This window comes from Carcharhinus amblyrhynchos, chromosome 9 (assembly GCF_965287045.1).
Source record: "Carcharhinus amblyrhynchos chromosome 9, sCarAmb.v2.hapA, whole genome shotgun sequence".
NCBI classification, from domain to species: Eukaryota; Metazoa; Chordata; class Chondrichthyes; order Carcharhiniformes; family Carcharhinidae; genus Carcharhinus; species Carcharhinus amblyrhynchos.
Window position 1 is genome coordinate 4,646,495 of NC_137332.1, and position 27,740 is coordinate 4,674,234.

General features: G+C 46.1%; 1 protein-coding gene across 1 annotated transcript in view; it reads right to left on the bottom strand.

The window, feature by feature from the left end:
* Positions 1-27,740, bottom strand: part of dnai3 (dynein axonemal intermediate chain 3) — a 79,992-nt gene that overhangs the window by 34,035 nt on the left and 18,217 nt on the right. Inside the window, exons 5-11 of the mRNA XM_080196450.1 lie at positions 23,825-23,971; positions 19,740-19,939; positions 17,422-17,538; positions 12,067-12,257; positions 7,144-7,268; positions 1,256-1,345; positions 519-608 (exon numbers count right to left, since the gene is read on the bottom strand). Coding sequence (XP_080052576.1) covers positions 519-608; positions 1,256-1,345; positions 7,144-7,268; positions 12,067-12,257; positions 17,422-17,538; positions 19,740-19,939; positions 23,825-23,971 — 960 coding nt within the window. The remainder of the gene's footprint in view (positions 1-518; positions 609-1,255; positions 1,346-7,143; positions 7,269-12,066; positions 12,258-17,421; positions 17,539-19,739; positions 19,940-23,824; positions 23,972-27,740) is intronic.

The window sequence follows — 27,740 nt, forward strand, 5'->3', positions numbered from 1 at the left end:
GGGTGTAGAGAAAGATCAACTTAGTGCAAGGTAGGTCCATTCAAAAGTCTGACAGCAGCAGGGAAGAAGCTGCTCTTGAGTTGGTTGGTACGTGACCTCAGACTTTTGTATCTTTTTCCCGGCGGAAGAGAGAATGTCCGGGATGGTGGGGTCCTTGATTTTCCGAGGCAGTGGGAAGTGTAGACAGAGTCAATGGATGGGAGGCTGGTTTGCGTGATGGATTGGGCTACATTCACGACTCTTTGTAGTTCCTTGCTGTCTTGGGCAGAGCAGGAGCCCATACCAAGCTGTGATACAACCAGAAAGAATGCTATGGTAAAAGTTGGTGAGAGTCGTAGCTGACTTGCCAAATTTCCTATGTCGCCTGAGAAAGTAGAGGCATTGGTGGGTTTCCTTAACTATAGTGTCGGCATTGGGGGGACCAGGACAGGTTGTTGGTGATCTGGGCACCTAAAAACTGTGACAAGACTACTGACTGGTCTCTCCTCCCGTTCAGCTTTTTGAGCTCAGTTACTCACCAACAGGTTTGATTTGACGGTGTCGGGTTTTGCAACTGGCAGGTTACCCTGCAACCTTCCCGCGAATTCAGAAATGTCCCAGAGCACCACCTGGGTGGGGAAATAATAGAGCAGTTATCAACAGCAGCAACCCTGCATTTATATAGCATCCTTAACATAGTAAAACACCCCCAGTGCTCTCTCCAAGCAATCCTCAAACAGAAACTCGGCATTGAGTTCTCAGGAGGCAGTGGCGTAGTGGTTTTGTCGCAGAATTAGCGATCCAGCGACCCAGGGCAAAATCTGAGGATCTGGATTCAAATCCCACTATGGTAGATATTGAAATTTGAATTCAATAAAAATCTGGAATTAATAAGTCCAATAATGACCATTGTCAATTGTCAGAAAAACCCATCTGGTTCTTTAGGGAGGGAAATCTGCCGTCCGTGTCTGGTCTGGCCGACATGTGAATCCAAATTTGACTCTCAAATGTTGTCTAAAATGGAGAAATAGGGATGGGCAATAAATGTTGGACCAGAAAAAAGTTAAGGTGACCAAAACCTTGGTTTTAAGCAGCATCTTAAACGTTGAGGCAGAGGTAACCATGGAATCGAGGATATCAGAGGATGGTATACACTGAATCCTGAACACAGATCATCTTCGTTTTGAGTCACAGAATGATTTATATTTTGAATTCTTTCATGTTAAGGTGTGGGCTAGTTCTGTTGACTCTTTCTTACACGGATACATTTCAGTACCTGGCCATTTTTACAACCTCCAGCCACGATATTTGGATCAGTGGGACAAAACTGAAAGCAGTAAATATCATCCGGAGCCGCCAACATTAACTAAAACAAAATCAAAAACAAAAAATTAGAATTCTTCAAAAACTTATCTGTTCACATCATCGGATAGACACACCAGTCAACAGTGATGTTCCATTGTTAAACTTCACCCACAGACTACCAGAGGCACAGAACAATGGCTTCAGTCAGAATTAGAGAGGATAGAAGAAAAGTAAAGTTTATTTATTTGTCACAAGTAGGCTGACATTAACACTGCAATGAAGTTACTGTGAAAATCCCCTACTCGTCACACTCTGGCACCTGTTCGGGTACACCGAGGGAGAATTTAGCACAGCCAATGCACCTAACCAGCACATTTTTTGGACTGTGGGAGGAAACCAATGCACCCAGAGGAAACCCACACAGACACAGGGAGAACGTGCGGACTCCACACAGACAGTGACCCAAACCGGGAATCGAACCTGTGTCACTGGCGCTGTGAGACAGCAGTGCTAACCACTGTTCCACCCAATTCACTATCACAAAGTGTATTTGAGACATTTGAGGGGAAGCTTTATTCCACCATTGGGAACCGAAACGTACGTTAACAGGAACACAGGAACAGAATTGATCTACCGCCAACCAGCTTGATCACATATCCCTCAATACTGTTGGGTAACAATGTCGGATTTAAAATTTACTGCTGAGCTAGCATCAATTGCCGTTTATAAAAGAGAGGGCCAAACTTCTCCCCAAGGTTTATATGTTGAAATGTAGGGGTATATCAAGAGGTCCACAGGCTTGGTAATTGGCAGGATGGTAAATAGGCGGATAGCTGCAGACTGCGGGCAACATTAGTGGGTTGCTCAGTCAGGCAAAACACTGGCTAATGGAATTCAACCGGGAAAAGTATGAGGTGATGCTCTTAGGGAGAAAAATAAGGTAAAGGATTACACTAGGAATGGTAGGACGCTGGAAAGATTGGAAGGACTTTGGAGTACTTAGTCACAGCTCCCTGAAGGTGGCAGGGCAAGTAGATAAGGTGGTTAAGAAGGCATATGGAATACTTGCCTTTATTAGCCAGGGTATAGAATACCCTGTGCAGATGCTGGTGTTGGACCGGGGTAAGCACAGTAAGAAATCTCTTAGCACTCCAGAATTATAGGGAGGGGAGAGCTTGATCTTGGGATTGGACATAGCTCGGCACAACATTGAGGGCCGAAGGGTCTGTACTGTACTGTTCTATGTTTCTATGCAAGTCTCACAACACCTGGTTAAAGTCCAACAGGTTTATTTGGTAGCACGAGCTTTTGGAGACTTGCTCCTTTTTAAGGTGTGTGAGGAGTTGTGTCCACAAACACGGCATATATACACACAAACTCAATTTACAAGATAATGGTTGGAATGCGAGTCTTTACAGGTAATCAAGTCTTAAAGATACAGACAATGTGAGTGGAGAGAGGGTTAAGCACAGGCTAAAGAGATGTGTACTGTCTCCAGCCAATCACAATGTTTGTACCTTTAAGACTTGATTACCTGTAAAGACACGCATTCCAACCATTATCTTGCAAATTGAGTTTGTGTCTATATATGTCATGTTTGTGAACACAACGCCTCACTCACCTGAAGAAGGAGCGAGACTCCAAAAGCTTGTGCTACCAAATAAACCTGTTGGACTTTAACCTGGTGTAGAGAGACTTCTTACATAGAATACAGGGGGATTCTGCAGAAACTGTATAAAATGCTGCTTAGGCCACAACTGGAGTACTGTGCGCAGTTCTGGTCACCACAGTATAGGAAGAATGTGACTGCATTGGGAAGGGTGAGGAGATTCACCAGGATACTATCTGGCTGGAGGGTCTGAGATATGAGGAGAGATCGGAAAGGCTGGGGTTTTTGTCCTTGGAGCAGCGAAGATTGAGATAGGATTGAATACGGTTATGAGGGACACAGAAAGGGTGGATAGCAAGGCACCTTTTCCATTAGTAGAAGGGTCAATAATCAGGGGCATTGATTTAAGGTAAGAGGTAAAACACCAAGAAGGGAGTTGAAGAGGAACTTTTCACCCAGAGGGCAGTGGGAGTCTGGAACTCACTGCCTGGAGGGGTGGTGGGGCCAGAAACTCAAAGTTTTTAAGAAATATTTAGATATTCACTTACACTGCCAAAACCTCCAGGGTTGGAAAATGGGATTAATGTCACCAGGTCATTGTTAACCAGTGTAGATGGGCTGAATGGTCTCATTCTGTGCTGTAATTATTCTATGAATTATGGAAGTGTTCCTAATTTTATCCCTAACAGCTCTGTCTCTTATTGTTAGAGTTTGTCCCTCCAGCCCTCGACGCCCCAGACAGTGGAATTAGTTACCACCAATATGACCTATTGGTTACCCTCCTTCTTTAGCTCTCTGTCCAGTGGCCGATCTGACCCACACTATTGTGATCTCCACCATGTGTAAGGCAAGGAGGCGATTCCTCTCTGGCCTGAATGAGGATCAAACATCGCGCAGTGGACATCAGTCTGGTCAACAGCAGCCTTCCAGCCAATGTAGAAAAATGTGAGAATCAACATTCATGACTAGATATTGAGGTCAAAATAGGCTAAGAAGAGTTGAGGTCTTTCTTCCCTGAGTTGAACTTAGGGGGCTCATTCATAGAACCATAGAATCCTACAGTGCAGAAGGAGGCCATTCGGCCCATTGAGTCTGCATCAACCACAAACCCGCCCAGGCCCTATCTCCATAACCCCATTCATTTCCCTAGCTAGTCCCTCTGACGCTTGGGGCAATTTAGCATGGTCAATCAACCTAACCTGCACGTCTTTGGACTGTGGGAGGAAACCAGAGCACCCGGAGGAAACCCACGCAGACACGGGGAGAATGTGCAAACTCCACACAGACAGTGACCCAAGTTGGAAATCAAATATCATACAGCAACCCATTGTTGTGTGATGTTCCCTTTCTTGGTTTGCTGCAATTGGGCGTGGCGTTGGTGGGATCTCATTTGGAGTAATCCTGATTTAAGAAAGTGTATAACTGCATTAGAAGCCTTTCAGAGAAGGTTCACTGATATCAGGGATTGGTGGGGGAGAGGGGGTGAGTTATCCAATGAGGAAGGGTTGGGCCGGTATCCACTGGAGTTTGGATGATGGAGAGGTGATTTGATTGAAACATAAAAATCCTGAGGGGACTCGACAGGGCAGCTGCTGACAGGATGATTCCCCCTCGTGGGAGAGACTGGAACAAGGGGACACAGTTTAAAAATAAGGGGTGTCCCACATAAGATGGAGATGAGAAGAATTTTTTCTCCCTCAGAGCTTTGTGAATCTTTTCTGTGGAGAGCTATGGAGGCAGGGTGATTTGAGATGTTTGAGGCAGAGGTAGATAGATTCTGGACTAACAAAGGGGTTGAAGGTCATCAGGAGTAGGTGGAGTTGAGGCCACTATAGGATCAGCCACGATCCTATCAAATGGTGGAGTAGGCTCAAGGGGCTGAATGGCCTGTTCCTAATTCATATGATTGTGTGTCCACATGAAACAGTCATGAGGAATAACAGCCGCTGGAACATAGAACATTCCAGCGCAGTACAGGCCCTTCGGCCCTCGATGTTGCACCGACCAGTGGAACCAATCTAATGACCCTCTAACCTAAACTATTCCAATGTTATCCATATGCCTATCCACTGACCATTTGAACGCCCTTAAAGTTGGCGAGTCCACAACTGCTGCAGGCAGGGCATTCCACGCCCTTACTACCCCCTGAGTAAAGAACCTACCTCTGACATCCATCCTATAATTACCACCCCTTAATTTAAAGCTATGTCCCCTTGTGTTAGCCATCACCATCCGAGGGAAAAGGCTCTCATTGTCTACCCTCTGATCATCTTGTATGCCTTGAGGTAGGTATACTGCTGATTCTCCTTCGCACATTCAAGTCTGGATGTATTAAATTTCAAAACAAAGTGAAAACCAGACAATGTTTTAAAACATCTGTAATGTGAAAGGCATTTGTAGATCAAACTATATGGAATGTACTGGACATTCGGCCCGTCCGTTCTATGCTGGTCTCTCTGGTCCACACAAGCCTCCTCCCACCCACTCTTCATCTCATCCTATCAGCATTTCCTGCTGTTTCTCCCTCATGTATTTATCCATCTTAAACACATCAATACTATTCACCTCAAACGCGGCACATTCTCGCCACTCTGAGCAAATAAGTCAACAACACTTGCTTTAAACCGAACCCAACGAATCCTCCAACCATTTTAAAGATCTCTATCAACGACACCTTTCAATCTTCTCTTTTCCTTGAGAGAAGAGCCCCAGTCTATTCAGCTTTTTCAAATAGTTCTATAATCTTGCCGTCCTGGGATCAATGCTGTAAATCTTCCAGGTGAATTACACTTGATCTTAGCCAAAAGGCCGAGAAGCAGCTGGAGTACTGTGTGCAGTTTTGGGCGCCGCACCTGCGCAAGGATATTTTGGCCTTGGAGGGAGTGCAGAGGAGGTTTACTAGGCTGATACCGGAGTTGAGGGGGTTGAGCTATGAAGAGAGGCTGAATAAACTAGGCTTGTACTCGTTAGAGTTTAGAAGAATGAGGGGAGATCTCATTGAGACGTATAAGATGATGAATGGGATGGATAGGATAGAGGTGGAGAGACTCTTCCCGCTCAAAAAAGACAGTAGGACTAGGGGGCACAGCCTCAAGATAAAGGGGGGGCGGTTTAGAACGGAGTTGAGGAGGAACTTCTTCACTCAAAGGGTGGTGAATCTCTGGAATTCTCTGCCCGTTGAAGTGGTGGAGGCTGCCTCGCTAAATATTTTTAAGAAGCGGGTTGATGGGTTTTTGATAAGAGAGGGGATTAAGGGTTATGGGGAGAGGGCGGGAAAGTGGAACTGAGCCACGACAGATCAGCCATGATCTTATTGAATGGCGGGGCAGGCTCGAAGGGCCAGATGGCCTACTCCTGCTCCTATTTCTTATGTTCTTATGTTCTTATGAATTATTCAGCTGATGGTGGGCATGTTTAATTCTGGCTCCAGATTCTTTCCCATTGGAGCGGTCTGCACTGGTAGAGCGCTCAGCTCCATCTGCTGGACTCAACTGAAGGCAAATGCATCCAAATCAAGCATAAGTTCGTAAGATACAGGAGCAGAATTAGGCCATTTGGCCCACTGATCATTCAATCCTGGCTGATATGCTCCTCATCCCCATTTTCCTGCCTTTTCCCCATAACCCTTGAACCATTCCCAATTAAAAATCTCTCTAACTTCTCATAAATTCACTCACTGTCCCAGCATCGGCTGTACTTTGGGGGCAGCGAATTCCACAGATTCACAACCCTTTGGGAGAAGTAGTTTCTCCTCAACTTTGTTCTAAATTTGCTCCCCCTTATCCTAAGACTGTGACCTGTCGTCCTAGAATGTCCCACAAGAGGAAGCATCTGCTCCACGTCTACTTTATCCAGACCTTTTATCATCTTGTATCCTCCATTTGATCTCCCCTCATTCTTCTAAATTCCAGAGAGTGTCGGCCTAAGCTGTTCAATCTCTCTTCATACAACATAAGCAGTTGGTTTAGATTGGACAACATGATCGGTGCAGGCTTGAAGGGCCTGTTCCTGTGCTGTACTGCTCTCTGTTCTTTGTTATCTGAGAAGCCTTATATTTGAATCATTTGACCTCCAAATTGCTACGATTTCCATCCAAGTCAATTACATAGAATTTTCCCCGGTGCCACGTTACCAGAGCAGACACATTACTGAGATTGTTAACTGTGTTATCATTACACAAGCAGTTAGACCCATTTTATACACCTGTGAATGGTTGATTCACCAGTAACGTATAAGAGAGTTTTGGATACCAGAGGATGGATGGGATCCGTGAAATTCCAGAGGAGGATATGTGAATGGCTGCGGAATGGTCTGTTGCTTGGGTTAACCCTGTCCTCCCAGGTAATGCGGTCCACGACTGACACAGCAACGAGCCCTGAGCAGAAACAGAAGAATTTATACATTTAACTGAAAACAAAAACGTGTTTGAAGCTAATCTCAGCATCCCAAAAGGCAGCTGAGTTTTTCAGATTAAAAACATAAGGACACAGTAGATAGATGCTCAAGCAGGCCACTCAGCCCTTCCAGCTCTGCTGCACCTTCAATAAGGCCAAGACTTGTTTCCTATCTTGACTCCACCTTCCTGTATCACCCCCACATATCCTAGAATCGAAAATCTAACATCTCTCTTGACTATACTTGGTGACGGGAACATCCACTGCTCTCTGGGATAGAGAATTCTAAAGATTCACAACCCTTTGAGCAGAGAAATGTCTTCTTTTCTCAATCCCACTTATTCTGAGACTATGACCTGCTGTTCTAGGTTCTCCAGCCAGGAGGAACAGTCTCTCAGCATCTACCCTTGTCAAGCCCCATAAGAATTTTATGTTATATGCAAACATATGAATTAGGTCGTTCAATAAGATCTTGGCTGATCTATTTGTGTTTTGACTTCCACATTCCCATCTTGGCTTGATAACATTTAATTCCCTCGCTTAACAACAATCTATGTGCCTCCGCATTAAAAATGGCAGCACGGTGGCACAGTGGTTAGCACTGCTGCCTCACAATGCCAGGGCCCTGGGTTCGATTCCCACCTCAGGTGACTGTCTGTGTGGAGTTTACATGTTCTCCCCGTGTCCGCATGGGTTTCCTCTGGGTGCTCCGGTTTCCTCCCACAGTCTGAAAGACGTGCTGGTTAGATACATTGAGGGAGAATTTTGCATGGCCAATGTACCCAAACAGGTGCCGGAGTGTGGTGACTAGGGGATTCTCATACTAATTTCATTGCAGTGTGAATGTAAGACTACTTGTGACAAATAAATAAACTTTAAAATAGAACATAGAACATAGAACATTACAGCGCAGAACAGGCCCTTCGGCCCACGATGTTGCGCCGACCAGCTTTTAAAAAAAAACAACACTAACCCACTAATCTAAACCAATCCCATTTCGTCCATAAACCTATCCACAGATCTCTTAAACGCCCCCAAACTAGGCGCATTTACAACTGCAGCTGGCAGGGCATTCCAGTCCCTCACCACCCTCTGGGTAAAGAACCTACCCCTGACATCAGTCCTATAACTACCCCCCCTTAATTTAAAGCCGTGCCCCCTCGTGCTAGCTTTCTCCATCCTAGGAAAAAGGCTATCACTATCCACCCTGTCTAAACCTCTAATCATCTTATATGTTTCAATAAGATCCCCTCTTAGCCGCCTTCTTTCCAGCGAAAACAACCCCAAATCTCTCAGTCTCTCCTCATAGGATCTCCCCTCCATACCAGGCAACATCCTGGTAAACCTCCTCTGCACCCTCTCCAAAGCCTCTACATCCTTCCTGTAATGTGGGGACCAGAACTGCACACAATACTCCAAGTGCGGCCGCACCAGAGTTGTGTACAGTTGCATCATGACGCTGCGACTCCTAAATTCAATCCCCCTACCAATAAATGCCAAGACACCGTATGCCTTCTTAACAACCTTATCTACTTGATTCCCAACTTTCAGGGATCTATGTACACATACACCTAGATCCCTCTGCTCCTCCACACTATTCAAAGTCCTCCCGTTAGCCCTATACTCAACACATCTGTTATTCCTACCGAAATGAATTACCTCACACTTCTCCACATTAAACTCCATCCGCCACCTCGCGGCCCAGCTCTGCAACCTGTCTAAGTCTTCCTGCAAACTATGACACCCTTCCTCACAATCTACCACACCTCCGACTTTGGTGTCATTCAGTGATCCCTGGCTTCCACCATCTTCTGAGGCAGTGAATTCTGAGAGAAAAACACTCTCCTCATCTCAATTCTAAATGGGCGACCCCTAATTTTAAATCAGGTCCCCCTAATCCTGGACTCCCCCACAAGAAGAAACATTCTTTCTACACCCATCTTGTCAATAACATTCAGGATTTCAGATACTTCAATCAAGTCAGCCCTCACTCTTCTAAACCCCAGTAGAAACTAGCCCAGTTTGTCCAACCTTTCCTCATAAGGCAACACCCACATTCCAGGCATCAGTCGAGTGAACCTCCTCTGAACAGCATCCAATGCATTTACATCCTTCCTTAAATAAGACTAAAGCTGCTCATGGTATTCGAGATGTGGTCTCAACAATGCCCTGTGGAACTGAAGCATAGCATCCTTACTTTTATGTTCAATTCCTCTTGTAATAAAGGGTAGCATTCCATTGGCCTTCTTAATTACTTCCTGTATCTGCATACTAACTTTTTGTGACTCGTACACTGGAATGCCCAGATCCCTCTGCACCTTGAGATTATGCAGGGGGTCTCTGCTTAAGAAATACTCTTTTTTTCATTCTTCCTGCCAAACTGAACAATATTTTACCATGTCATACTCCCGCCTGCCAGATTTTTCCTATCTGTTCAGCCTATCTATATTTGTCTGCAACCTTCTAATGTAATCTTCACAACATACTTTCCTACCTATCTCCAATTCTGAGCTTATGTGCGATGTGATGCCTGTCCCACCAACCAGAGAAGCAGGATCCCACGCTAGAGTCTGCACTTGGAAATTCACGCACAATTACGCACGAGTGAGTTCCCCTCCATTACTGCGCTGTGCTATGGGACTCACACAGATATCGCAACAAAGGTCAAAAGTTTGACCGGAGGTAGAGGGCAAAGTGAAATCGCCTGGGTAGGGGTGGCCTGAATAAGACATGGGCGGGGGGGGGCAGTGGTGGCAGGCAATGTGGAAGGAGGGTTGTACAACAAGCAGGAGGTGGGGTGGGGGGAGGAAAGGTCATCTGGGTCTATGACAATTTTACCTTTTACAGCCAATGAATTACTCTTGAAGTGCAGTTGGAATAAGAACACAAGAACATAAGAAATAGGAGCAGGAGTAGGCCATCTAGCCCTTCGAGCCTGCCCCGCCATTCAATAAGATCATGGCTGATCTGTCGTGGCTCAGTTCCACTTTCCCGCCCTCTCCCCACAACCCTTAATCCCCTCTCTTATCAAAAACCCATCAACCCGCATCTTAAAAATATTTAGCGAGGCAGCCTCCACCACTTCAACGGGCAGAGAATTCCAGAGATTCACCACCCTTTGAGTGAAGAAGTTCCTCCTCAACTCCGTTCTAAACCACCCCCCCTTTATCTTGAGGCTGTGCCCCCTAGTCCTACTGTCCTTTCTGAGCAGGAAGAGTCTCTCCACCTCTATCCTATCCATCCCATTCATCATCTTATACGTCTCAATGAGATCTCCCCTCATTCTTCTAAACTCTAACGAGCACAAGCCTAATTTATTCAGCCTCTCCTCATAGCTCAACCCCCTCAACTCTGGCATCAGCCTAGTAAACCTCCTCTGCACTCCCTCCAAGGCCAAAATATCCTTGCGTAAGTGCGGCGCCCAAAACTGCACACAGTACTCCAGCTGCGGCCTCACCAATGCCCTATACAACCGCAGCAAGACCTCCCTCCTTTTATATTCAATCCCCCTCGCTATGAAGGCCAGCAACCCATTCGCCTTCCTGACCACCTGCTGCACCTGCAAGCTGGGTTTTTGCGACTCATGCACAAGGACCCCGAGGTCCCTCTGCACCGTCGCCTGCTGCAGTTTTTCTCCACGTAAGTAATAATCCTTCCTACCATTATTCCTACCAAAGTGGACCACCTCGCACTTGCCAATATTAAATTCCATTCAATTTGTGCACAGCAAGCTCCCGCAAATAGCAGCCAGATAATAAACAGCTAAATGTTTTCAGCACTATTGGCTGAGAGATAAATATTGACCAGGAGAATTTTCCCACCCTTCTTTGAATGGAGGTTGAGGGGTGACCTGATAGAAGTCTACAAGATTATGAGGGGCATGGACAGAGTGGATAGGCAGAAGACTTTTCCCAGGATGGAAGAGTCAATTATCAGGGGGCACAGGTTTGAGGTGCGAGGGGCAAGGTTTAAAGGAGATGTACGAAGCAAGCTTTTTTTTTTAAACAGAGAGAGTGGTGGGGGCCTGGAACTCGTTGCCAGGGGAGGTAGTGGGAGCAGATACTATAGTGTGACATTTAAAGGAGCGTCTTGACAAATAAAATCAATAGGATGGGTGTGGAGAGTTATGGTCCTCGGGAAGCTCGGGGGTTTTAGTTCAGTCGGACAGCATGGTCGATACAGGCTTGGAGGGCCTGTTCCTGTGCTGTAGTTTTCTTTGTTCTTTGAATATTGCCATGGGATCTTTTTGGGCAGTGGTTAAATATCTCACTCAGGTAAGATTAACTACCACGTCTGAATGCTCAGATTTCCCTCAATGCTGGACAGCGTTTTCAAGCCCAAATCATCCATTCAAGTCTCTGGTGGGTGTTAGAACGTAGAACATAGAAAAACTACAGCACAAACAGGCCCTTCGGCCCACAAGTTGCGCCGATGATATCCCTACCTACTAGGCCTACCTATAACTCTCAATTCTACTAAGTGCCATGTACTCATCCAGAAGTCTCTTAAAAGACCCTATTGAATTTGCCTCCGCCACCACCGACGGCAGCCGATTCCACTCACCCACCACCCTCCGAGTGAAAAACTTACCCCTGACATCTCCTCTGTGGCTGCTCCCCAGCACCTTTAAACCTCTCGTAGAATGAATGTCCTCTCTTGTCGAACGAACCCTCTGAGTCAGGGGTGCGCATGCTGCCCACTGAGCAATCCACACTCGGTGAGTGCTGAAAGCTCCCACTTACAATGCACACATAACTCCCACGGTGACATCTAACTCACCCAGAATGGTTGGATGCCATTCAATGTTGCTAATCCTCTTTCCTTGGCTCCTTTGAAGATCGGTGAAAGACTGGTACTCCTTTAAGTGGCAATCTGCCTTTCCCCCAAATGTACCGTCCTCCTCTGACAGCTCTCTCCAATCATCATAGTAGACATCCATGATTTCATTTTGCTGTAAAGCCACCTCAAACCTGTCGTGGAAGCAGAGGACGATCAGTGCTATTGACAGACATCTGGATTGCACCTGGAGTAACTGCACCTCAGGCAAGACATAGAACAGAATTGTTGCAGTGCAGGTGACAACCATTCAGCCCACTGTGTCTATGCTGGCTCACATCAAGCGAAATTCACAAACTACCCACTCCGCCCCACCAGACACACACATACACTTTTTATATTTCACTTGCGGGACGTGGGCATCGCTGGCTGGCCCGTATGTTTTGTCCATCCCTGGTTGCCTGAGGCAGTTGAGAGTCAACCACATTGCTGTGGCTCTGGAGTCACATGTAGACCCGGTTGGGTAAGGACGGCGGATTTCCTTCCCTAAGGGACATTAGTGAACCAGATGGGTTTTTCCCAACAATTGACAATGGTTTCATGGCCATCAGTAGATTCTTAATTCCAGATATTTTTTATTAAATTCAAATCCTGCCATCTGTCATAGCAGGATTCGAACCCAGGTCCCCAGAACATTAGCTGAGTTTCTGGATTAATAGACTAGCGACAATACCACTAGGCCATCACCTCCCCTGCACATACACACATGCACTATGTACACACGCACACTGCACTCATACTGTATATACACACACACACACACACACACACACACACACACACACTATGCACATACTCTACATACATACACAAAGTACACACACATACACAGCACACACGCTGGCTGTCCTGGTCCCCCCATGCCAACACTATAGTTAAGAAAGCCCATAAATGCCTCTACTTTCTTAGAAGACTAAGGAAATTTGGCATGTCAGCTACGGCTATCACCAACTTTTACAGATGCACCATAGAAAGCATTCTTTCTGGTTGTAGCACAGCTTGGTATGGGCTCCTGCTCTGCCCAAGACCGCAAGGAACTACAAAAGGTCATGAATGTAGCCCAGTCCATTACGCAAACCAGCCTCCCATCCATTGACTCTGCCTACACTTCCTGCTGCCTCGGCAAAGCAGCCGGAATAATTAAGGACCCCACGCACCCTGGACACTCTCTCTTCCATTGAGAAAAAGATACAAAAGCTTGAGGTCGCGTATCAACTGATTCAAGAACAGCTTCTCCCCTGCTGCCATCAGAATTTTGAATGGACTAACTTTGCATTAAGTTGATCTTTCTCTACACCCTAGCTATGACTGTAACTCTACATTCTGCACTCTCTCCTTTCCTTCTCTATGAACAATACTTTTTTACTATATACTAATTTATGTGACAATAATAAATCAAATCAAATTTCTCAGATATGGACCCACCTTCTTCCTGGCAACGACTGGAGACTGAATCAAGTTGTTCTTAAACTTGGAATGAGCTTCTGAGTACATATTTACACCAACTCTAAGATCACCCGTTCCCACTTCCACACATAGAGTCAAAGAGTCAGAGAGGTTTACAGCATGGAAACAGGCCCTTCGGCAATACCTATCCATGCCGCTCAGTTTTTACCACTAAGCTTGTCCCAATTGCCCCTGTTTGGCACAAATCCCTCTATACCCATCTCGCCCATGTAACTGTCTAAATGCTCATTAAAAGGCAAAATTTTACCCACCTCTCTGGCAACTTGTTCCAGACACTCACTACCCTCTGTGTGAAACAATTGTTCCTCTGGACACTTTTGTATCTCTCCCCTCTCACCTTAAACCTAATGCCTTCCAGTTTTAGACTCCCCGACCTTTGGGAAAAGATGTTGGCTATTTAGCTGATCTGTGCCCCTCTTTATTTTATAGATCTCTACAAGATCAACTCTCAGCCTCCAACGTTCCAGGGTAAAAAAGGAAAAGAAGAGCTTTACCCCTGCTTCACCTTACCCACTGCTGAGAGCCTCAACCACACATTTGTTACCTCTCGATTGACTGTCCCAACATACTGCTAACAGGCCCCTCGACTTATACAATCCGCCAGCTTGAGATTTTGTCCGTGCATCACCCATGCTCGCGCTGACCTATAGTGGTTCTTGGTTAAACCACGCCTGGATTTTAAAATTTTGTGTGTTTTCAAATCCCTCCACGACCTCTCACCCAATCCCCATTTCTGAATTCTCCCCCAGTCCTACAACCCTGTCTGCCCCCTGACCTCTTCCGATTCTGGTCTCTTGAACATCGCCAATTTTAATTGCACCAGCACAGTGACTGGTTCTTCAGTGGCCTGGCCTCCAGGCTTTGGAATTTCCACCTTAAACTTCTCTCCTTCTGTCTTAAGACACCCCTCAATACTTATTTCATTGACTAATCTTCTGCTCGCCCACAAAGATCTCTTTATGTGGATCAGTGTCAAATCTGATCTGATAATCAATTCTGTGAAGCACCTTGGGCTGTTTTAGTACATGAAAGGGGCTATACAAATGCAAGTTGTTGTTGCGATACAATTAAATGTATTAGGATTTTGAAAAGGAGATGCTAAGATTGAGGGAGGGAAATCTTCATTGGTTTCTGCTTTGATTTGATCTGATTTATTATTGTCACATGTATTAATATACAGTGAAAAGTATTGTTTTTTGCATGCTGTACAGACAAAGCATACTGTTCATAGCGAAGGAAACAAGAGAGTGCAGAATATGGTGTTACAGTCATAGCTAGGGTGTAGAGAAAGATCAACTTAGCGCAAGGTAGGTCCATTCAAACGTCTGACAGCAGCAGAGAAGAAGCTGTTCTTGAGTCGGTTGGTATGTGACCTCAGACTTTTCTATCTTTTTCTCAATTGAAGGAGGTGGAAGAGGGAATGTCCGGGGTGTGTGGGGTCCTTAATTATGCTGGCTGCTTTGCCGAGGCAGCAGGAAGTGTTGATGGAAAGTGTAGCCAGTGGATGGGAGGTTGGTTTACGTGATGGATTGGACTACATTCACAACCTTTTGTAGCTCCTTGCAGTCTTGGGCAGAGCAGGGGCCCATACCAAGCTGTGATACAACCAGAAAGAATGCTTTCTATGGTGCATCTGTAAAAGTTGGTGAGAGTCGTAGCTGACATGCCAAATTTCCTTAGTTTTCTGAAAAAGTAGAGGCATTGGTGGGCTTTCTTAACTATAGTATCAGCTTGGGGGGACCAGGACAGGTTGTTGGTGACCTGGACCCTTTCTACTTCACCCCCCTTGATGTAGACAGGGGCATGGTCTATTACATTCATTTGGACATAAATTTACATTGGAGTTCCCAATGTTGAATTAGAGGGAATTTCTCTTAATCCATTAATGGGTGTTGGATGTGCAGGTTGACAGCCTAGAGACCAGGGAGGAGGTGAGAGAGGTGGTGCTGAGTCAGAGCTGGGCATTGTCAGTGTGCACACTAAAACAGGTTTGATTCCCGGCTTGGGTCACTGTCTGTGTGGAGTTTGCGTGTTCTCCCTGTGTTTTTGGATGCTGTTGCCAAGGGGCAGATGAGAAGTCAGAACAGGCCAAGGATAGATTGAAAGGTGATTGAATGAAGGGGGAAGTGGGAGGGGAGGACAATGCAGGGGACCGTCTGGTTCCAGTTAGGTAGATAATGGGAGCGGGTGCGAGCAATCCCACCCAGCTGCACAATAATGGGGAGGTTCTGAAGGAGGATGGTGTGGCCAACATGTCAACGTGCAGGCAGCTCGAGACAAAGGGAAAGTTGACTTTTGTCACAGTAACAGTGGGATATCATTTATGACTTTGATATGAAATGTTTCAATACAGTGACCAGGGCAGAAGCCTGATTGCAGGGAACCCCTGAACCATTTATAACCCAGGGAATGCAAAGCTAATTTATTTAACCTGATGATCTCTTTCTTAGAGTAAGACTCACTTTGTCTATCATCTCAAACCATTATAACCCGTACATAAAACAGCAACGGTTTATCAATCCTGCGGGATTCTCCCAGAATCTTCAGGTTTATCTCCTTGGTACTCCTTTAAGCAAAGATCTTTGGAAACTAGTGGGGTGCCCCAGGGGTCGGTGCTGGGGCCTCAGCTATTTACCATTTATATAGATGATCTGGAGGAGGGAACCGAGTGCAGGGTGTCGAAATTTGCTGATGACACCAAGATTGGGGGAAAGGCAAATTGTGCGGAGGGTGTGGAGAGTCTGCAGAAGGATCTAGATAGGCTGGGCGAATGGGCCAGGAAATGGCAAATGGAATTTAATGTTGGCAAGTGTGAGGTGGTCCACTTTGGTAGGAAGAATGGTAGGAAGGATTATTACTTACGTGGAGAAAAACTGCAGCAGGCGACGGTGCAGAGGGACCTCGGGGTCCTTGTGCATGAGTCGCAAAAACCCAGCTTGCAGGTGCAGCAGGTGGTCAGGAAGGCGAATGGGATGCTGGCCTTCATAGCGAGGGGGATTGAATATAAAAGTAGGGAGGTCTTGCTGCAGCTGTATAGGGCATTGGTGAGGCCGCAGCTGGAGTACTGTGTGCAGTTTTGGGCGCCGCACCTGCGCAAGGATATTTTGGCCCTGGAGGGAGTGCAGAGGAGGTTTACTAGGCTGATACCGGAGTTGAGGGGGTTGAGCTATGAGGAGAGGCTGAATAAACTAGGCTTGTACTCGCTAGAGTTTAGAAGAATGAGGGGAGATCTCATTGAGACGTATAAGATGATGAATGGGATGGATAGGATAGAGGTGGAGAGACTCTTCCTGCTCAAAAAAGACAGTAGGACTAGGGGGCACAGCCTCAAGATAAAGGGGAGGCGGTTTAGAACGGAGTTGAGGAGGAACTTCTTCACTCAAAGGGTGGTGAATCTCTGGAATTCTCTGCCCGTTGAAGTGGTGGAGGCTGCCTCGCTAAATATTTTTAAGAAGCGGGTTGATGGGTTCTTGACGAGAGGGGATTAAGGGTTATGGGGAGAGGGCGGGAAAGTGGAACTGAGCCACAACAGATCAGCCATGATCTTATTGAATGGCGGGGCAGGCTCGAAGGGCTAGATGGCCTACTCCTGCTCCTATTTCTTATGTTCTTATGTTCTTATGTTCTTAAATTCTGTGTATTCTCCATCATCTTAGAAGATTTTAGTTGATCAATACATTTGTAGACAGGGAGGGGGGAGAAGGGATTGACAAAATGGGTGGTATATAAAAAAAGCCATTGTGGATTTTGGAATGATATATGACATAACCTCCAGTAATACAGACAAGCAAAGTCCACAGCTCTGTATACAATCGTGATCTGCTGCCATACCTCAAAGCAACCGAGTTGATGAATACGTTGAGGGCTTCAGATTTTAAAATTTCATCTTTTTCCTTCTCTGTAAACTCAGTGGGTGTGTACTGCGTGCATGCATTCCGAGGGTACGTCCTGAAACAGCAATCGTTTAAACGTCTCATCAGAATGCTTCAGTGCATTTTACACAGTAATTCACATAAAATCCCACTCCTCGGGATGGAGGCCATTTGTCCCATTGTGTACCCGTGCTAGCTCTTTGAAAGAGATACCCAGTCTCTCCCCTTGCCCATTCTCCCAAATTTGGCAAATGTCTCCTTTTCAACAATTTCCCCTATTTCCTTTTGAAAGTTATTATTGAATCTGCTTCCACCGCCCTTTCCAGCAGCACATTCCAGATCACAACAACTCACTGCGTCAAATAAACTCTCATTTCCCCTCTGTCCTTCTGCTGATTACCTTGAGCAGGATTTTCAGATGGGATTGGGTCTGGATTTATGGGCAGCACGGTGGCACAGTGGTTAGCACTGCCACCTCACAGTGTCAAGGGCCCAGGTTCGATTCCTGGCTCGGGTCACTGTCTGTGTGGAGTCGGCACATTCTCCCCGTGTCTGCGTGGGTCTCCTCCGGACGCTCTGGTTTCCTCCCACAGTCCAAAGATTTGCAGGTTAGGTGCATCGGCCGTGCTGAATTGCCGCTTAGTGTCCCGGGACGCGTAGGTTAGAGGGAGTAGTGGGGTAAATGTGTGGGTTATGGGGATAGGGCCTGGGTGGGACTGTGGTCGGTGCAGATTCGATGGGCCGAACAGTCTCCTTCTGCACTGAGGGAATTCTGTGATTGTATGACTCAGCACACCCTGCCGTGTGGTTCACGATGGTGGAGGTGGTTTGCCATTGGCCAGCGGCGGGATCTTCTGGTTCCATCATTATTAGCGGGGATTCCCGATGGTGCACCCTTCCCCATCAGGAGAACGCGGGGCTCTCGGCAGGAACCAGGAGATCCCACCAGCGCGAATGGTCAGGAAATTCCAGCTCCTGAATGGGGGCTGCCTGCCTGCCACTGGCAATAGTTTCTCTTTGTTAACTCTTCCAAAACTCTTCATGAATATTCCTTAAACTTCTCCAACAATCCTAGCTTCTCTCGTCTCTCCTGGAACCATCCGGATAAATCTGCTCAGCGCTGAATCCAGTGCTTTGTTGCTCTTTCTGTCATCCCCTCAGGGAGTGTGTTTTAAAGTGCAAGAACTCCCAATGCAAATAAAACAAAAATCTCCTCATCCCACTCCCCGGTTCTTGAGCCAATACCTTAAACCCGTGGGAGGTTTTCCTTCAGTAATGGGGCGGGCCATTGCTGACAGATCAGCATCTACTCTCCATCCCCTAACTACCCTTGGCGGGTCTATCACTTTCTGGAGCGTGTGTGGTTTTCTAGGCCACTTCAGAGAACTGTTAAGATTCAAGAACATTGCTGTGGATCTGGAGTCACGTGGAGGTCCAGCACTGTAAGCAAGTGTACAAGCAAATTTCCTTCTCTAGGGGGCTTTAAGGAATCAGGTGAACATTTACAGCAATCCGATTATTACATGATCACCCTTCTTAATACTAAATTTTAATTTCAGATTTACATTAGTTAATGGAATTTAAATTCCCCAGCTGTGTGGGGAGGGGGATTAGTCCAGGCTTCTGGATTATTAGGTGCTCATGTAGTTGGCCGTGCTAAATTCTCCCTCGGTGTACCCGAACAGGTGCCGGAATGTGGCGACTAGGGGATTTTCATAGTAACTTCATTGCAGTGTTAACGTAAGCCTGCTTGTGACTAGTAAACCATACAACTAAACTTGTGACTGTACAAGAACTAGAGGGCACATCCTCAAAATAAGGGGAAGTCAATTCACAACAGAGTTGAGGAGGGTAGTGAATCTTTGGAATTCTTTGCCCGTTGAAGCAGTGGAGGCTACCTCATTAAATATGCTTAAGTCACGGGTAGATAGATTTCTGATCGATAAGGGGATTAAGGGTTATGGGGAGCAGGCGGGAAAGTGGAACTGATCCACTTCAGATCAGCCATGATCTTATTGAATGGTGGGGCAGGCTCGAGGGGCTAGATGGCCTACTCCTGCTCCTATTCCTTATGTTCTTAAATGAACTTTAGTCCACTAACATTACAATTGTGCTGCTAGTTAAGCCAGTATCTGCTGGTTAATGACGCTCCCCATCAGCAGAATAAACCACCACTTGGTTGGTTTGTGCTAGTTAAGGCCATTCCAGCTACTGTTCACATCACCGGTGGGTGGATTAAGGTTGGCAGCACACTAGTTAATCAGCACGTTAACTCACCATATCGTCTGCGTGCTGTTTTCCCCTAATATGCTGACGGCCTGTATCCCGATATCTCTCTCCAGCTTTTTAATGCTGAAATTCTTGTCCTGGTAGGACGTGCACTCTATGTAGCTGTCCTTCGTTTCAAAGTCATTGCGATCGTCAAACGTCACTGGGGCCCCAAACTCTCTCCGGATACGCGAAATCTTAAATTTCACCTGCGTTGAATGTTCAGACATCGGACAGTCAGAATAATAAATTTGTGCCGTCTCATTTACTTTTCTTGCGAGGAACAGATCCGATATCAACCATAGGAAGCTTACAGTGCAGAGAGAGGCCATTCAGCCCATCGTATCCAGGCTGGCCAAGAAAGAGAAAGTAAGAGCTAGCTGCTGATTTTAATCCCATTTCCCAGCATCTGGTCCATAGCTTCGCAGGTTCCAGTTTTTCAGATGTAGGTCAAAGTACTTTTTAAATTAGCCGAGCCTTCCACACTGTGCTACCAACTTAGTGAATTCCAGACATCAACCACCCTTGAGTGACAGTTCATCCTGTCTCTTGGAATTGCTTCCTTTAATTTTTCCACTGCCGTCTGCCAGGATATGGGCAGGCGATTAGACTCATAGACTTATAGGGTTATAGAGTCGGAGAGGTTTACAGCATGGATGGAAAAAGGCCCTTTGGCCCAATTTGTCCATGCTATCCTTTCTTTTAACCCCTAAGCTAGCCCCAATTCCTGTGTTTGGCCCATATCCCTCTATACCCATCTTACCCATGTAACCGACTAAATGTTTTTTAAAAGACAAAATTGTATCTGCCTCTATAACTTCCTCTGGCAGCCCGTTCCAGACACTCACCACCCTCTGCGTGAAAAAATTGCCCCTCTGCACCCTTTTGTATCTCTCCCTTCACACCTTAAACCTATGGCCTCTAGCTTTAGATTCCCCTACTTTTGACTATCTAGCTCACTATTTTATAGACCACTCTATATAAGCCACCTACGCTCCAGAGAAAAAAGTCCCAGTCTATCCAGCCTCTCCTTATACTCAAACAATCAAGTCCTGGTAATATCCTAGTAAATCTTTTCTGCATTCACTCTAGTTTAATATTATTCTTTCTATAATAGGGTGACCAGAACTGTGCACAGTATTCCAAATGTGGCCTTACCAATGTCTTATACAACTTCAACAAAACGTCCCAACTCCTGTATTCAATGTTCTGACCAATGAAGCAAAACATGCCAAATGCCTTCTTCACCACTCTGTCCACCTGTGATTCCACTTTCAAGGAACTACGAGCCTGTACCTGTACCCCTAGACCTCTGTTCTATAACTCTCCCTAACGCCCTACCATTAACTGAGTAAATCCTGCCCTGGTTCAATCTACCAAAATGCATCACCTCGCATTTATCTAAATTAAACTCCATCTGCCATTCGTCAGCCCACTGGCCCAATTGATCATGATCCCGCTGCAATCCTGGATAACCTTCTTCACTGTCCACTATGACACCAATCTTGATGTCATCTGCAAACCTATTAACCGTACCTCCTAAATTCTCATCCAAATCATTAATGTAAATGACAAATAACAGTGGACCCAACACCGAGCTCTGAGGCAGTTCCGACGTTGTGATGGAGGGAAGATCGCTGAAGATGTTTGGGCCTAGGATACTACCCTGAAGAACTCCTGCTGGTATTGAGGTACCTGACTCTACCAACCATAGCCATCTTCCTTTAAACTAGGAATGATTCCAACTGGTGAAACATTTCCCCTCTCACACCCGCTTCACAGAGATTTAAACGAGCTTGGCTCATACAAGCTCAAATGCTCCCCTGATGTCGTGGGCAATCACTCTCATCTCATTTAACCTCTGAAATTCAACTCTCTTCTCCATTTTTGGATAAAGGTTGCAATTAAATCAGAAGCGGGCAGGTTATTGCTGAGTAAGTGCTGCTGGATAGCACCGTTGCTGATGATCGAGAGTAGACTGACGGGGCAGTAATTGACCAGGATGGATTTGTCCTGCTTTTTGTGTGTGTGTGGGGGTGTGCTTGGACAATTTTCCACAGTGCCAGGGTGATGCCAGAGATGTGACTGGCCTGCAACTGCTTGGCGAGGGACAGGGCTAGTCCTTGAGCTCAGGTCTACAGCGTTATTGCCGGAATGTTGCCGGGGCCCATCACCTTTGAAGTGTCGAGTGTTTTCATCTGTTTCTTGATGTCATGATTGGCAAGACAAGCTGAAGGGACATTTTGTAATTGGGATTTTGTAGGTTGTGGGCATCACGAGATAGGTATTTGTTGCCTAATCCTAAACGCCCTTGGAGGTGAGCGACTTTCTAGGCCATTTCAGAGGACAGATAGGAGTCAGGAACATGAGTCTGGAGTCACATTTTGGCCAGATAAGGATGACAGATTCCATCTCCTAAAGGAAACTGGTGAGCCAGATGGACTTTTATAAAATTAATAATAGTTTCCTGATCACCCGTACAAGAATAATTCAGTTTTATTGATTGAATTGAAATTTCACCAGCTACACTACTGGGTTTTGAATCTATGCCTCCCCTGGCAATAGCCCGCCCTCTGGGTTACTGGTCCAGTGACATTACCATTGCTTCGTTTTGGGAGATATTGCTTGATTTGGAGTGCACAGCCTGATTGGAAGTGGATACAGATTCAATAGTGACTCTCACATTGTGTAGATGATTAAAATAAAATCACTGTAAGTGTGTATCTCCTGATTATTGTTCTTCAGTCACTGGAAACAGCCTTTTCTTATTGACTCTTATCTGGGCAGACACAGAACATTACAGCACAGTACAGGCCCTTCGGCCCTCGATGTTGCGCCAACCAGTGGAACCAATCTAATGACCCTCTAACCTAAACTATTCCAATGTTATCCATATGCCTATCCACTGACCATTTGAACGCCCTTAAAGTTGGCGAGTCCACAACTGCTGCAGGCAGGGCATTCCACACCCTTACTACCCTCTGAGTAAAGAACCTACCTCTGACATCCATCCTATATTTATCACCCCTCATAATACAGCCTCTCAGCACCTGGATACTGGGCAGGCATCAGAAACCATTTTTTCCCAGGTTGACCCTTGAACACCAGCAGCCATCCCTAGGATCTGAATGTTGGCCTCAAGAGGTAAGGAACTTCCTACTCTCCAAGGATAAAGGCATCATGACACTGCCCAGGAAGTGAGTGCAGACCTGGACGATGCACTTCCTGTGATCACAGAATGTGGCTCAGTGAATGGAACAAAATCTCTTGGACTCAGGTGTGCAGGGATCTGATTGGTTGGTTTGTCAGGGCTGGGTAGGTCCACTGTGGGAACCCTTCTATGGTGAGAAACCTCAGCGCCCTCTGTGCCTTTGCTGGTCAAAATGGACACTGTCCCCACCCTCCAAAACAGGCAGTGGTGACGTGGCTGATGGTACAGTGAACTGTTCAGCTGAGACCCAGCTCCAGCTCTCTGCTGTAGGGCTCCGAGTCTGGGATGATGCTCTATGGGGCGTGGCTGAGACCTTATTTAATTTTAAATGCAAGACCCATTGCCCAGTGCAACATTGAGTCATAGAGGTTTTTTAATCATTCATCTGATATGAATATTGCTGGCTGGCCAGCATTTATTACCCATCCCTAGTTGCCCTTGGAGGGCAGTTGAGAGTCAAGCACATTGCTGTGGCTCTGGAGTCACATGTAGGCCAGACCGGGTAAGGACGGCAGATTTCCTTCCCTGAAGGATGTTAGTGAACCAGATGGGTTTTTCCGACAATTGACAATGGTTTCACGGTCATCAGTAGATTCTTAATTCCAGATATTGGAAGATACAGATACAGCATGGAAGCAGGCCCTTCGGCCCAACTTATCCATGCTGCCCTTTCTGTAACCACTAAGCTAATCCCAATTGCCCGCGTTTGGCCCATATCCCTCTGTCCCCATCTTACCCAATGTCGAAATATTTTGTCCACATGTGCAAAGTGAGGGAGGAAATTTGCCAAATTAGAGAAAGATACAGAACAGCCCCTTTGAAATTGACTCTGAACCTGCTCTGTCCCAACTAAGATGCCACAAAAATGAAGGAAATATTTAACCTTTGTTGGTGATTCGACAACTTGCTCTTGTTCAATTTCAATGCCACTTCCCAAATCGATCCAGTCTCTAATTTGGAAATCTTTGAAAAGTACTTCTTCTTCCTCTTCCTCCTCCTTTTGCTTTACGTCCTGTTTCTGCTCAAGTGACTGCAAGGAAGGGAAAAGTATATTTAATTTTTAAAAAAAGTGCAGATTTAGTGACCTTTTTTAATGACCTTTCACTTTTTTTAAACAGGTCACTGGGTCGCAGCAGCAGCTGAGCTGAAACGCCAGGACGACTTGGAAATCCGGAACACACTCTTCCCAAAAAAGGCTGCTGAGACTCAGCAGTAGTGTGGAAAACCGGGATTTTTGTTCGGCAAGGGGGTGAACAACGGCATAATACAGCGGCTCAGCCTCAGCTGGGGAGTTCACCGGAATTCTACCACTCCGCCCATCGCGGAATCGGAGCGGGCGAGGGGCAGGCAATGGAAACGTCCGTTAACCTCGGGCAGGATTTTCCGGTCTCGGATCGAGCGAGGCGATAAAATCTGGCCAACTGCGTCCCGTTCTGGACACCACAATTCAGGAAAGGTGTGAAGGAATCAGACAGAGTGCAGAAAATGGCTGCAGGAATGAGGAAGTTCAACTACATTGATAGGTTAAGAACACAACATAAGAAATAGGAGCAGGAGTAGGCCATCTAGCCCTTCGAGCCTGCCCCGCCATTCAATAAGATCATGGCTGATCTGAAGTGGATCAGTTCCACTTTCCCGCTCTCTCCCCATAATCCTTAATTCCCTTGTCTGTCAGAAACCTATCTACCCGTGACTTAAATATATTTAGCGAGGCAGCCTCCACCACTTCAACGGGCAGAGAATTCCAGAGATTCACCACCCTTTGAGTGAAGAAGTTCCTCCTCAACTCCGTTCTAAACTGCAACCCCCCCCCCCACTTATCTTGAGGCTGTGCCCTCTAGTCCTGCTGTCCTTTCTGAGCGGGAAGAACCTCTCCACCTCTACCCTATCCATCCCCTTCATCATCTTATACGTCTCAATAAGATCCCCCCTCATCCTTCTAAACTCCAACGAGTACAAGCCCAGTCTATTCAGCCTCTCTTCATAGTTCAACCCCCTTAACTCCGGTATTAGCCTAGTTGGGGAGGTTGGACTGTTGAAGAGGAAGTTAAGAAGAAGATTTGATTGAAGTGTTCAAAACCATGAGGGATTGGGACAGAGTAGTTCAGGAGAAACTGTTCCCATGGATGGGGAAGGGTGGAGAACCACAGGGCACAGGTTTAACGTAATTGGCAAAAGAAGCAACGGTGGTACGAGGAGAAACATTTAAACATAGTGAGTGATTAGGGTCTGGATTCCCAGCGTGGTGGAGGGAAGTTGAATAGAGATACTCAGAAGGGGATTTGACTATTATCTGTAAAGGAAAAATATTCAGAGTGACGAGAAGAAGGGGAATGACAGTAAGTGAGTTGCTCATTCAGCGAGCCAGTACTGACATGATGGGCCGAATGTAGGTGGGTTTATCCAGCTGTGCATGCCCCAAAACTGGAAATTCCTGCCCGATCACAGCGGACAATTGAAGGATCGGCTGAACTTTTAGTCTGGCCCGCTACGGTTCCCACAGCGGGTGAGACCAGAGAATTCCGGCCGATAACAATTCCACGATTTCTGCGAACAGATATGAAACAAAGGGGGTAAATGCAGGTGGGGTACGGGGTCAGTACTCGGATAGCAGGACAGGCTCAAGGGGCTGGATAACCTCTTCTCGTGCCTGTGTTCCTCTTATGTTCTACCAGGGATTTCCAATTTCCAACCTTATTACAGGGACTAGCTCATCATACACACACTGTTAACTGTCACCTTCACGGTCCAGTTGGCACTCTGCAGGTGAAACCTGAGAGTGAAACCTAACCGGGTGTTTCCTGCACCATTCCAACTCCCATCACAATCAAATCTTCAGAATGGGGAAACACTAAACCGCCTTCCTTTTCTGATCGATACTCAGGGTGTATGTTCTTCACACACTCAGGGCAAAGATGTAAAGGTGAATAGGAAGTGGGGGAGTGGGGAGGCAGGGGTGGTGGGACCTGTCCCCGAGAGATGGCAAGGATCAGGAAGATCATTTACGCGGAAAAGGACAGAGAAGCTGCAATCGATCTTTCGTAAAGCAGAGACGGTGAAAGGGAGAATCTAAAAATAAATACTCAACATCGTTCAACCAAAGATCATGGATTTAAAATAACTCGTAAACAAAAAAAAAGACTGGGGGGGGCGGGGGAAGAGATGATTTTTTTTCCAGGGAGCAGCTTGTAGAATGCACCGGGTGAAAAGGTGATGAAATCAGATTCCAGAAGAATTTTCAATGAGCAAATGGAAATGTACTGGAACAGGAATCACTTGCAGGATTGTAGAGAACAAGCCAGGATACGAGGTTAACTCATTCAGAGAGTTCGCACAATGGGTCTGATTACAACATATTCAAAGCCCAGTCCATTAAAATCAATCCCAATGTTGAAATGACCGATCTCCAAGCTGTAAGGTCTTCTGATTTTCCTTTTCATTGTTTTAAGTGATATGGGTATCGCCGGCTCAGCCAGCATTTACCCATCCCTAATTGCCCCTTGAGAAGGTGGTGGTGAGCCACTTCTTGAACCGCCACAGTCTGCGTTGTGTAGGTACACCCACCACGCTCTTAGGGAAGGATAAAAGCAAAATACTGCAGATGCTGGAATCTGAAACAAAAACAGAAAATGCTGGAAAATCTCACCAGGTCTGACAGCGTCTGTGGAGAGAGAATAGAGCTAATATTGAAACATTGGGCAGAATTTTACTGCCTTGCCTGCCCAAGGCTCATTAGATCCCACCTGAGGCTAATGGAGGATGCCGTTCTGTAGCCTCGGCTGCCTTGAAATCGGGGAGCACTTGCCTTTGGTTCTAATCTCTCTCAGTAAGAAGTCTCACAACATCAGGTTAGAGTCCAACCAGTTTATTTATTTGACAGTAATCTCACAAGCTTTTGGAAACGGTGTTCCTTCGTCAGATGTGTGAAAGGTTCTGCCTTCCACACACCTGACGAAGGAACACCGTTTCCGAAAGCTTGTGAGATTACTATCAAATAAACTGGTTGGACTCTAACCTGGTGTTGTGATACTTTGAACCATAGAACCATAGAAAATTACAGCTCAGAAACAGGCCTTTTGGCCCTTCTTGTCTGTGCTGAACCATTTTTTGCCTAGTCCCACTGACCTGTACTTGGACCATATCCCTCTACACCCCTCTCAACCATGAACCCGTCCAAGTTTCTCTTAAACGTTAAGTGACCCCTCATTTTCCACTTCATCTGGCAGCTCATTCCACACTCCCACCACTCTCTGTGTGAAGAAGCCCCCCCCTAATATTCCCTTTAAACTTTTCTCTTTTCACCCTTAACCCATGTCCTCTGGTTTTTTTTCCTCCCCTAGCCTCAGTGGAAAAAGCCTGCTTGCATTCACTCTATCTATACCCATCAAAATCTTATACACCTCTATCAAATCTCCCCTCATTCTTCTACGCTCCAGGGAATAAAGTCCTAACTTCTTACTGTGTTTACCCCAGTCCAACGCTGGCATCACTACATCCAATCTCTCTCCACAGATGTCATCAGACCAGCTGAGATTTTCCAGTATTTTCTATTTTTATTGCTGTTAGAGAGGACATTCTAGGATTTTGACCCAGTGACAGTGAAGGAAGTGATTCTTTTATTGTTGGGGCCATTTTAACAGTATTTACTCCTCACCCAGTTGTTTTTCATGATGGGTTTTGATGAGGTATTGCAGTGAATTGGGAGGCCTTTTCCTGCCAGGCCTTTTACAGAGGTCACTGCTCTCTCTGCTGGTGGCCAAAGGAAGGTGCCAACCCCACTCTGAGGCAATCACCTCTTG